The sequence below is a fragment of the Balearica regulorum genome, chromosome 2, assembly GCF_011004875.1.
Source record: "Balearica regulorum gibbericeps isolate bBalReg1 chromosome 2, bBalReg1.pri, whole genome shotgun sequence".
Taxonomy (NCBI): Eukaryota; Metazoa; Chordata; class Aves; order Gruiformes; family Gruidae; genus Balearica; species Balearica regulorum.
The window spans coordinates 126,531,360-126,544,644 of NC_046185.1; the positions used below are offsets into that span (position 1 = coordinate 126,531,360).

The 13,285-nt window shown below is 40.7% G+C and overlaps 1 protein-coding gene across 1 annotated transcript in view; it reads right to left on the bottom strand.

The window, feature by feature from the left end:
* LOC104636205 (ubiquitin-conjugating enzyme E2 E2) overlaps nt 1-13,285 on the bottom strand; it is a 215,183-nt gene that overhangs the window by 16,480 nt on the left and 185,418 nt on the right. Inside the window, exon 5 of the mRNA XM_075745841.1 lies at nt 8,865-9,012. Coding sequence (XP_075601956.1) covers nt 8,865-9,012 — 148 coding nt within the window. The remainder of the gene's footprint in view (nt 1-8,864; nt 9,013-13,285) is intronic.

A 13,285-nucleotide genomic window follows, 5' to 3' on the forward strand; every position in this document is an offset into this window, starting at 1 on the left:
TTATTATGATGTTTTATGTAAAACACCCATCCCTCTGCTCCCAGTCCAGCAGCACCAAGACAGCAGAGCAACCACACACTACATCTTGTATTTGCTAAGCAAAAGCCTCCGGAGTGAGCTCATTTCATTTGGAGACAACCCAAGGCACAGATTTAAAAAGGAACAGAAAGGTTATGTTGCAACTTAGAACCAACCAAAAAACATTACTACATGAATTGATTCCTTGCTGCTCTAACTTTTGTTTACGGTCTTTTACTTGTTGCCATGCTTGAGTGACACAGCATAAAGTATTTTCCTGCTCCAGATACAAAGAGAGCATTTTCCATTGTGCTGAAGCAGCCCAGAAACCTGCCCGTTTCCTGATGGAGCACAGTACACAAACTCTGAAGAAAAGGGAAAAACAGCTCCAAGCTAAAGAATATAAATAATCTCAGACAACAGAGCAATTTCATTGTTTACACGACCCTCTGCTGCTTACAAAAAGGATATATGGCAAAAGGAGATTATTTTGTTGTATGTCTGATAGTACTGTGCTGTGACGTTGCACCTGGTAGCCTGTGGGTGCCAGGGAAGAATCCAAGCAGCAGGGTTTAGCCAGCCTCATAAAATTGGACAAATTAAATACTGTTTTACTAACTTTTAAGTATTTATTTCAGTCATTTTCCAGAATATTCATCATATTTGACAAATCTACTCAAATATGTCCTGGATTATTACAGAAGGAGTATTTATGATTTTCCTGTGCTCTCTGGATGTCCTGACAAAAATGTTCTAAAAGGAAACAAAATTTCATTACAAATCAGTACAGAATATATTTGGGCACAGGAAAGCCTAGGCGTCCTTTTTGATAAACTGAACAAAGCTGTTAAGCTGCTAAATGCGAAGGAAAAAAATCAGATTGGATTCTGAAGCAAAGTTTTATGATAATAGCAAAATGTGCAGATTATGGCTTTAAGGAAAAAAACTACAAGAATGAGGAAAATGAGAAGTGGCTCATCCCTTGAACTTGCTGTCATCCAGAGTTTCTAAATTCACTGCACAACTGGGGGTGAGGGGAAAAGAAGGAATGATAATTGGGAAGTCTGAAAAATTGCAGAAGGAACATCTGACGTGAACTGGCACTGACAGAAAGCAGCCTCTGCTATGGAGAAGCACCAGATGAGGAGAAACATCATGCGTGCTTCCTCTTAGGTTGAGACATATAGAAGAACAGAGGAAAAAAAGACACCTCCAGTCTGGTGAGTGGCGAGGGGCAGGGACCTGTTCTTCATTACCCGGGGCTGGGTAGCTATTTTAAAGTTTGACCATGGAAGCCAAAGAGCAGAGCTGTGACCACAAGTCAGCCAAATCCTCACTTGGAGCCAAATGCTCCAGCATGGAACAGATTTTATTTTTACAGACATGTTACATTTTCCTTTATTAAGCTGCCTTAGATTTATTTTTAAATCTTTTTTCTTCTTTTCTTTTTTTTTTTTTTTTTTTTGACAGGCTAACACTTTCAGTAATTCTGAAAATAGATCTTTTTTATTGATACAGTGGACATCTATTAGTGTATTAAAATGCATGCTGGTATGGCTGGAGCTTATCGGCTGAAAAAACAGAGCTATTCCTGTGGAACCTAATGTGTCGACGCATGCTCACTTTGCAAGTGGCTGTGGCAATTTTGGATGTTAATGCCCCTGCACCTGAGATGATCACTCCAATGCAGAGTCAGGAGACTGGAGCGTGTCGGTGGGCATCATGTTGAAGGCTGGCAGTCTCGCTCCCACTGCCCGTGGGAGATGGGTTTTCCTGAGAGGGTTCTCGTGAACCTACTTCCCTTTGCCTGGGGTGTGCAGAAGATAATTCCATGGGTGGTGCAGTGGGCAGGAGCTCCTGGCAGGGTGGCAAAGGACTTCCTTAACTGGCCTACCTACATTTACCTGTCAATACCTTATGCAAATTGGTAGAGATTAAGGAATTGCTACAAACAAGCATTTGGATGAAGCTTAAATTTCCCAAACACTAACACAAATTCAAAATGTGGAGGTGCTCAAAACTTTCTAAACACCGGATCCATTGACATTGCACTTGCGCCCGTACCCTGGGGCCTCCTGCTAGGCATGCAGGTGCGCACCCTGGCCCGAGCGACTCCAACAGCGAGCTTTGGGGAAGGCTGCTGAAGGCAAACCTGCTGAGGGATGGGGCAGTGGCATTGCAGCAGGATACCAATTTCCCTCCAAAAACGTATACTGCTGGGAAACGGGCTGAGAAATTGAGACAGTACGCTAATTCAGTTCTTCCCCTTCATGTTGTCTGACTTACTTAAATCTCCCCACCTACTCCTGTTTTGCAAAGGTCCTGGAAACAGACAGCAGCAATTCTAGCAGCTTTGTAGCAGGGCAAATACCGTTCAGGCTTTTAGGGCTTTTATGCTTATGTTGAAAAGTCACTCTCCAAAGTGCTGTTTCAGATCCCATTGAGGATCAGAGATATGCATTAAATTACACTATTGAATCCTTTTCTGCAAAGGATGACAGAACTGGGATTTTATACTCTCGGCAGTAAGAGTACAGAACCTTACAGACCTTTAGGAAAATAACAAGGTAAAAAAAAAAAGAAAAAGGAAAGAGAATATTGTACTAACTGCATCCCATCTCTAAAGCAGGTAAGGGTGTTAATGTTTTTTTGGCAGAAAATTTAGGCAAACCTAAATCATACAAACCCACATGGATAACTTGTTATTGCAATAGAAAACCAACAATAGTATGTTATCCAAAATTGCCAGTTATACCTACTCTGTGATGAAAACAAATGAAGTTTCTGGGGAAGATAAAGGCAAAACATAAGGATGACTCATATAAAAAAAGCTTGAAAGCATGCCTCTTGTCCCTTAGTGAGACAAGTAAAGATCCCCATAATCTTAGGATCTCGTTTGACTTTGTTTATCTATGCTTAGATAAATGGAAGTCATTAAAATGCACAGCCACAATACTTAACGTGGGTTAACAAAGTATGAAACCATCTAGTAAATTCATGATTCATGGCAGTACTTGTAAAACACCAGCACATATACTTCTAACCGAGGTACATTACATTTGAAAACCACAATATACGTGGTTTTTTAACATAAGCAGTCTGCTTTTCAGACATGCCGAGCAACTGCAACTTCTATAAAAATTGCTAGGGTTCACATCAAAGTAATGTAGCGGTATCTGTCCAACTCATTTACTCATATAAGTACATTTACTGTGAGGACACGTACACTTCAGCCTCAAACTCTGTTCACAGCAAACTTTATGTGTAATGCTGCACAAACTGTCTCACACTTTCTGGTGGGTTTAAAGGAAAACAAGAGAAAAGCAGCTTTACGCTGCTAATATAATACACCACTGAAGTATGAGAGCAGAGTCAGACCAGCTAACCTGGCCAGTGCTGACCCAGGTGAAGGGGTTACTGCTGTCAGGTGGTTGTGCATTTCCTTTGCCAGAGGTTAATGCCCTTTTCTAGCAAAAGCATTTTCTTTTGTTTGCTCTCTCTTCCTTTTGCTTTTCCTTTTTTTCCCTTTCCCTTTCTCTCTCCCTCTCCCTTTCCCTTTCCCTTTCCCTTTCCCTTTCCCTTTCCCTTTCCCTTTCCCTTTCCCTTTCCCTTTCCCTTTCCCTTTCCCTTTCTCCATCATTTCACTAAATTGGGTTAGAAAGCAGACAAACAGTGAAAATGACAGGGCTAAGAAAGAAATAACCTTTGACAGGGCTGCCAGTGAGATAGGGACATCCAACGGGGAGCAGTAAATATTTCAACCCAGATGATAGTGAAGATGAGTGGGTTAGTCTGTCTAGCTGTGCATCATGCCCCGATGAACTCCACATGAGTCAGGCACATTGAGGAAAGATGACTGCAGAGCGATGGAGGGGCAGGAGGGGGCTGCGACAACGAGCAGGGGAACAGAAAGCCTCTCTTACGGAAGGAAACTAATAGACACAGATCTGGTTAGTGTGCAGCAAATAAAGACCAGGAGAAAAGAATCATAGAATCATTTAGGTTGCAAAAGATCCTTAAGATCATTGTGTCCAACCATTAACCTAGCACTGCCAAGTTCACCCCTAAACCATGTCCCTAAGCACCACATCTAAACATCTTTTAATTACCTCCAGGGATGGTGACTCAACCACTTCCCTGGGCAGCCTGGTCCAATGATTGTTAACCCTCTCGGTGAAGAAATTTTTCCCAATATCCAATCTAAACCTCCCCTGGCACAACTTGAGGCTGCTTTCTTTTGTCCTGTCACTTGTTACTTGGGAGAAGAGACCAACACCCACCTGGCTGCAACCTCCTTTCAGGCAGTTGTAGAGAGCCATAAGGTCTCCCCTCAGCCTCCTTTTCTCCAGGCTAAACCACCCCAGTTCCCTCAGCTGCTCCTCATAACACTTGTGTTCTAGACCCTTTACCAACTTTGTTGCCCTCCTCTGGACACACTCCAGCACCTCAATGTCCTTCTTGTAGTGAGGGGCCCAAAACTGAACACAGTACTCGAGGTGTGGCCTCACCAGCGCCGAGTACAGGGGGATGATCACTTCCCTACTCCTGCTGGCCACACTATTCCTGATACAAGCCAGGATGCTGTTATAAGAGGGTGGATTTTCATTAATACATTGGGAATGAAAAACAGAAAAACTGTCACTTAAGTTATAGGATAAGAGTTGCTTAAAACCAAGTGGGTGTAAGTTCAGGCTAGAAATGCTCTAAAGAGCAAAGCTAGCGAGGCTCTCTAGAGCCCCATACCAATTTTTTTGATTACAGCAGCCAGCCAAGTGTTCAGCCTAATGGGGCACATCTGTGGGAAAGCAATGCCGCGGCTGCTCCCCATCTCAGGCTGCCCCTCTTACCCTCCGTCTGCACCACCGTGCACATCCCCAGCGCAGGAGCTCGCAGCCGGGCACGGCCTGCCACACGGGGAACAGGGGCAGGAGCAGCACTGAAGCATTTGATTCGGGAATGTCAATGGTACGATTGAGAGATAAAATCCCCACTGGCCGTGGAACTTGTGTGTGGGAAAAATGGTAAGGAGCTAGAGGCGGAGGATGACACCAGAAGTGAAGCGGCTGGAGTGAGGGAGATGTAGCAGGTTTTGTTCTGATGTCCTAATCAAGGCTTAGCCGCGTGTTATTAAGCAGACATGATACGACGTTAGAGTGTTCAGACATCAGGGATAATCAGGCCAGCCAAGTTCAGACTTTGAATGTGTGAAAAAGGAGGCCATGCAAAGAAAAAAGTTGTAGCGCAGTCTCGTCGGTGTTTCAATTTATTTTCTCTGAAGCATTTGCAAATGAGAATTTTCCTGGGGCTCGAGAACCTTTGGCAGGGCCGAGGTGGCAATGACCAACTGAGAATAGTAAGCATTTCAACCCAGATCGGCATCACCAGCTCTCTAAATATAAAAATAATTAATTTGCTTTCATACTTGAAGCTCAGTAAAAATACAAAACCTCAGGGGCCATCCACATTTGAAAGTTCCTTTGGATTAAGGCAGTGTGGGAATTTACACTCTCTGGGCTCCACTTGAATACTTAAAGTACAGTTGACTTTTACTCCAAGTAAGACAGTTTTTTGTGACTTACTACATTTTCAAAGAGGTGAGTGTCCACACATGGAGTTACTCTGAAAAGACTGCCTGCCCACGTAGGCAAGCCCTAGCAGCTAACACTGGAAATAAGTATTTTCAGCGCTCAAGCACAGAGCCTCCGAGTACTTCCTCGCATACTTGGTTTCATGCAGATGAATGTACCTATCAGGTTTTTTGGGGTTGTTTGTGCACATGCCAAAATATTTCGGGGATTGGGGCCTTGCTTTGTAGAAAGAGATGCGTGCTGTGTCCCGGAGTACCACCTTAAAGAAAAATACAAATCACTGGATTGAATGCTAGCATATCCCATCATCTCTCCCATGTCTCTGATACCATTCCAGTTGGCTCTCTCGCACTCCCAGATAATTCACACATGTTCGCCCATCCACAAACCCTACAGCACCCCTTCCCCCCTTGAAAAAAAAGTCAGCCAGCTGTTAGAAAATTCAGACATTTCATTAACACAGTTTACTGGCTGATACTGCCAAGCAAAATAGAGACAATTAATAATAATCAGGACTGAAGGCGCTGAGACAGCTTATGAGTAAAGGATTGTATTAGTTGTTTAAAAAGGACAAACTCGCTCCTGCCTGGAGTGATAGGGAACAAAGGGCGGTGATGTATAACCGGGGAGGAAAGAGACTCTCTCCGTGGCTTTTGTAGATTACCGCGTGAATGACAGGAGCGGCAGGAGCAAATACCTCTTTTCATTTGCTCAGCCTGCTGGAGAAGAATAGCAGTGCTTGCCAATGAAGCTGCAGCTGTGCTCCAGCTTCGTTTAATCACTGTGTATGACTGAGGGTTAATTAGCTGCCATTCTTACCGCTATTTGTTGTTCTAATGAAGATTTGCATAAATGTAAGACTAGGGGGTAACTGATACTTGATTTTTCCCTTCAGAGAGGCTGGGGGTGGAAAACTCGCCTATCCCAAGTGTTTATGTTTGTGGGAGATGCAGTGTTGCCTTTCCATTTGACCTGATCTGCTTCTGGCTGATGAATGGTGAACAAAGAGTTCAGAGTTGCTTATCAAATCGAGACCCCTGTTGGGTTTCTGCCTTTAGAAAGAAGCAGAGTAGTTAGATGAAGAGAGGACCGAGGGGTTAGAAAATTACTCCCAGCTGACAGAGAGGAAAATACATATATGTATGTTTCTGGATATATATATGTGCATATATATGTGATACATCTCAGTGATAGGTATCTCAGTGATACCAGTGACGTATGCCTCTATCTATCTATCTATCTATCTATCTATCTATCTATCTATCTATCATGTTCAATCTGGATGGCACGGAACCAATAATTTGTTAATGATAAAATGTCATAAAAAAATTAACAGGACAAGCAGTACAACCAGAACAGGCTGTAGCATATTAGGCAATACACTGAAAAGTAAGAACTTGTAAGTTTTTGCAAGCTTTCTGTTTTACGTCACTAACACTCAAAGTTCACTTATTATAAAAAAAAAAAATCTAACATGAAACAGGCAATCTCAAAGGAAGGCAAAAATGACTCAGTGGTTCACATCTACCTGCCATCAGCTCCTCGTAAGAGGGGAATTTACAATACGAATTAAGAAATTGCATTCATTGCTCAAAAAATCATAGGAAAAATTTAACATGAAGCAGTAACAAAATCCCAAGCTGCTTTGTAATTAAAGAGAACATTTGAAAATAAAATGTCATAAAACTGTTTTATTTACTATGGTCATGACAATGCTAGTAACTGAAAGAAACTGAAGGGAAGAAAAACCTCCTGTTTCTAGTATGTTAACTTCTTTCATATGATAATATATTACGGGTAACTGTTTTCAGTGTTCCTCTTACACACTTGGTCAGCTAAAACTCTTGTCTAACAGCATCTGTATAATAGTCTGAGGGAAAGAAAAAGATTGAGAGGGCAGAGGTAGTATATTTCTAAATGTCAAATCACTAGTGGAAAGTGGCCACCTTTCAAGTTGACTACATCCCTCCAAAGAGAGGTGACCACAAATGAGCACATACTTACTGCCAGTTTCTCAATCCCAACACAGCTTTGCAGTTTCTCTAGCTCTTTACTCAGTCTCTAAGACACATGAGCAAATACTCATTTGCTTTTCTTTACGCTTCTGTCATCCATCTGCCTGACTTCCTATAGGCACCTCTGCATAGTTTGGGGCAGACACTAGGAGAAGTCCATCTTGCAGAGACATAAGGAGAGCACATCCAACACACCTGAAATAAATGTGCCGGAAATGGTAACACAGGGCTCCTTTACCACCCCAGCTCTTGGCTGGAAGGAACGCCATGGGTTGTAATGCTATATACAGTAACAAACCCACATGAGAATAAAAAGAGTCAATTGCATTTTTGCCCACTTTCACCTTATTTTGAGCTTGGAAATAATTCAGCCTTCTGTTACAGCTTTTGACTCAGCCCTTGATTACAGAAGATTGTGCCCTTTGCAAAGCAATTTTTAGTTCTTTGGTTGGGGAGAAAAGTTTAAAAACAGGAAACCTAAAGGTTTAAAAACTAGCTGGCAAATAAAAAAAAAAACTGACGTGTACAATTAAAAATAAATCAGCAACAACCCTTACAACATGTAAACAGGTCACTTATTTTTTCTTTAATGATTCTTTAATAATTTCTATATGCTATGATTTTCCAAGGCTACAGTCAGAATTACTCATTGGTAAATAGGGTAAGAGAAAGTGGAAATTACAGATCTAGTGGTCAATGGCAGAAAACAAATCTAAAAGAGCTGAGGGAAGAGGTTAAGTGCTATGCTAGTTAATAAGAATGACAGCTTGCTTTGAATACTCATACTGGCTGTCCAGGATATTGAATAAACCTCATTTAAATTAATTTTCATTATTTGTAAAGTCTGTGTTAGACATCTATCATTGTCAGTACTATTAATATTCTTTTCAGAGACCATATTATCAGCATATTTAAATGAAAGCTTTCCTTTTCAATATTTATTAACTCATTAATATTTTTTGGTACTAATATCCTAGTTGTAATATCCAAATTAGTGCCTACCACAAGGTATTTTCTACCGATTACACTTTTTGAACTAAAAGATTTTTTTTATTCTCAAATACTAAAAATGCACTTGTGCTTCCTTTCTATACTATGTCTTAATTTATATGAATGGCATTTCAAATTTACATTTTTGTCTTTTTTAAGTAGGTAGCAGTAAAACAGCTCACTGACCACGTCCTAGTAGTGGATTGAATATGAACTGTGAATGAACGCGAATGTGAAAGTTAATTCGCCTTACCCGGGTTGCAGTCTGTGAGGAGGGAGCAGATGGAGAGGAGAACTTTAGAAATGGTTAATGCTGGACTCCAGTTGTCTTTTAAAATGTCCAGGCAGATGACGCCTTGGCTGTTAATGTTACAGTGGTAGATTCTTGTCCGAAATGTTACCTAGAAAAGACAGCGTGTCTAAGTACAATGGTGCTCAAGCCAAATAATTACACGATTTTTAAGCAATTAAAAAATTATACGAACTAACATTCTTCTTTCCTGGTTGAAATGACAGTACTCCGCTACTGTCAGTTAAAGGCTGTGCAGGATAGCGATATTCATAAGAAAATAAAGAAGAAAAAGTCTGTCTCTTCCTCCTGTGGCCGGCAGTGGAACTGGTTTGTGTGAGGTGAGAATGGGACACGTTTCCTGAGCTTCCTCTTGCCTTGGTCTCACTGATCTCATTATTTTTGTATGGAGCTAAAAAACCCCTATTCCAGTCCCTGATCTGGGTGACGTTCATAACACAGGCCCACAGCTACGTCATGCTTTGAAGGGAGGCAGAAGACAGATTCTTCTGCTGTCTTCATTTGTTCACCATTTGACCCAATACATTAAGCTGGAAAAAAAAAAAAGTGGAGGCATCACATCAGTGACTCCTGGAAAAAGTAAAGTAAGATATCTTTGAGAAAGGCTGCTCAAATAAAATGCTCTTATTTCCAAATTTTAAGTTACAGCTGGATCAGTAGAATTGTCTACAAACATCTTTTGGGTGGGTTTTTTTTTTCCCCAGTTGATTTTGAGGATTTCTGTATCCATTTTATATTGTCTCCCAGGTGATCCGCTATGTAACAAACGAAGATCACTTCTTTTAGCCTAGGATGATGTGCTTCTGCTTCCAGTTGGAGATATAGGCCCTTTATTTTAAAAAAAGTTCAGCTGTGAAAGTTCACTTTGTAGTTCAGAATGATTACTGGGGCTACCAGATAAGAAGGGACAATATAAAAAACTACCCCTTGGGGTTCTCCATCAAGGATGAATTTCTCCATCAGTTCTACCCAAATGACAAGCCAAACTGTATGGTTTTAATGACATGCTCATGACATCTGAAATGAAGAAGTACAATTTCAGTGGTCTACGTCATCAGTAATAACCCTGCCAGCAGAGGGGCTGATGAGGCAGGTGACAACAGCAGGCAAAGCACACCCCAATTTAAGAAAGCTGTGCTTTTCACCAGAATTGAACAGTGCTAATAAATGAGAGTGCTTGGGCACCTATCCTTGCTCTACCACACAGATAAACCTGCTTCTGGAGAGTAATGGAAACTGATGACAGGCACGCTCCTCTTCTGATTGTATTCTGTATCAGAGATCTCAGTGATTTCAGTGGGATTGAGATCAGGCCACTTTTAACAATAAGCAGAAGAGAGGATACAAGTGAAACAACATGGTACCTGGTTTACTTCTATTAAAAAAAAAAAAAAAAAATCATTCTCTAACACACTGAAAAATTCCACCCCGTTGGATTAAATCAAGCAGCTTTGACAAAATAATGGAAAGAAAAGGTAGTAGATTTCTGGTATTAAAACACTACATTCAACAAGAAAGAATTTTTCTCCTAAATACTTTTCCACATAAATCTGTGAAAGCACTTTTGGGCCCAGTGTCATTCACCAGTGAGTTCTGTAACAAAGATCTCAACAAAGCAAGTTCATCGGTTTTTAAACACACCTATGTCTAAAGGTATTGCTAATTTACAGGAAAATTTAACACTTTGCCACTCCATACCCTACATGTTTGTAGGTTCTTTCCTTTTTTCCCCCTACAGTTGTGTTTTTGCTTATTATTTCCCAGCCTAAGTGCTTCCTTCCAGGATTTTTATGAGAATTTAAAATATTTCTGACACAATGAGCTCAATACATCCAAACACTATCATCAGATGATCTACTTTTTCCCCTTATTAGGAGTCCAAGCACATTCAGCATTTGAAATGAAGGAATTCTTCTGCAAGACCAAGAAAATAGTATGTAGTGATAAAATTAAATGTTTGTCTACAAAGGGAAGCTGTTTTGAACAAGGAAGGTTACAAATACACCGAAGTGGCAAACTACCTTACTCAAAGTGCATGTCAAAAGTGTCCACAAAGGGAGCTGGTGTGGAGTAGCATCCTGTGAATTGTAGGTCAGTGTTCATTAAGTTCCCGGGTAGATTAACACCAGGCAATCTCATACTTGAGATATAAGGAACTCAGGGAACGCTTCCTAGCAGGATGTCCCATGACTTGGGCAAACACTTTAGCACTGCTTAATTGTAAGTATTATATTCTTACTTCTCAGAATATTGTTGGAATAAAGTTTTTGCTTAATTTGCTGAATTATTTTTCCTATGCTTCCATGATGAAAAATTTGAGGACTTTCTTCAGCGATATCTGAATACGCTGAGTAAGAAGTTTTATGTGGTCTACCGGCGCCGGGGAAACACACTGAATCCACTGCCTAGATTAAATTATACCCTCTAAATTATTTATAGATGGGTCAGTCTGAGCTTGTAACCTGCTTAAGAGAAGGCCATCAATTTGAGCCTGTATTTTAACATGTAACTGTTTTGCTGTCAGCTGAGAGGACAGACATGTTGCCACACGATCCCCTGACTTCCTTGCTTTTGCATCGGTGAAGCAGGGACACTGGGAATTTGGCAGGATTCAGAGAGCCACTGGGATGAATGGAGGTAGTTCATGTCTTTCATCAACTGTTCAACACTCCATTGCCATCTTAGGTTGTCTGGTGGATAAATGCACGTGGGACTACACCTGCTTGTAGTTGGAAGGCTACTTTTAGCAAATACCTAGATCTGAAATGTAGTATTTTTTGACTACAAGCACATCTTAAACCCGTGACACTGAGGAAGGCACCCACTCACAAGACAAGGCTTGCTGCTTATCATTGACAAATACGTCACCGATTGCCAAACATGTCAGTGCACTTTAAAATGCCTGCCCAAGTACACAGAGACATTTTAATGACAAAAAAAATCAAAGCTTTCAGAATTTCAAAAGAAGCTATATTAATGACAGCCTTAATATGCTGTGTGGCAGGTAACGGTGTTCTTATCCCAAAGCAGCATACAGTACAACTGGGATGACATACTGCTTTCCTCATCTAGGTATTGCCTCAAATCGCAGCTAATGTGGGAAATGCTGACATGTAACTTTCTGGATGTTGTGTTTACCATACCTACATTTTAAAGTTATGCAGAGTCGTTCCTATTATATGTGTAGAGAGAAATCAATTGATAATACCATTTGAGGGGAACTACATTTTCTTTATTATGGTCATATTTTTACCTTTGATGCCACTCAAATGGTTCTTATAAATGGTGTACTCTAATTCTATTTATCCCCTAATGAAAACACCTAAACAATCCCATGCAGGGGCTCAAGGGAGTGTGTGGGTGTATAGAAGTTATCCTCAGACAATTAAATGGTACAGGAGTAATTTATCTTTTTTTTTTTTTTTTTTTTTTTTAACGATAAGTGTCCTCTATAGATTTACTCTCTTTTATTCTGCAGTTTTAAGAGGGTATCTATCTCATTTTTGTTGAATAAAAGTGCAGGTCAGAAAAATGCAAATTACAGGAAATAGGGAAAAATGGGACTATTTTCTGAAAACTGTAAGAGTACTATAAACAAGCTTTTGAAAGGTAATGATAAGGAATTTATATTCAATCAGTTCTGAAAATAAACAATAGTAAACTCCTCTGTTTTTCTGCTGCTGAATGCCAAACCCTTCTGAATACTGGAAAACAGAATTAAACGAATAAATCCCCCCACCCCTTCATATAGTCTCTAAGAAGAAAATGACGTTATCTATTCAAAAGGGGGAGAAAAAAAGATTAGAGAGAAAAGAAGTACATGTAAAGCTATGGTTCACTGTTCACTGAGTAAGTTTTAGGACCGAAAAAATCCTGTTTATAAAATCCTGGAAGAGTGAATTAAGACGGATTTCAGTTGAGTGATTGGAGGCAACTGGTTGTAGGCAAGATAAATCACTCCTGGACTGATTTTGAACACCAGTTTTCCAGCATGATGCAGTCCTAAAATCACTCACCAACTCTCTCTTGCACCTAATGTTCCTGTTAGGTCTAAACCCAAGCAGCCACCGTGGCATTGGCGTAAGTGCGACTTGTTTAACCTTTGCTGTGAGATCCAGAGACAGGCACGTAAAGGCACCGCAGCTCTGAAAGGGCTGGTCCCACAAACGCTTTCAGACTCCACTGAATTCAGTCATAATTCTCTTCAAAAACATATCAGGAGGAAGAAATGTTTCTCCAGTTTTGCATATTAGCACACAAGGGGTTACAGCGTGTTCTCATGAATTGCTTTGTTCAGCCTGTTTGGGTTCAAACCCTCACCTCCTGTTCCTCATTCCTCCCACTGAAGCCTGGTGACTGTGCAG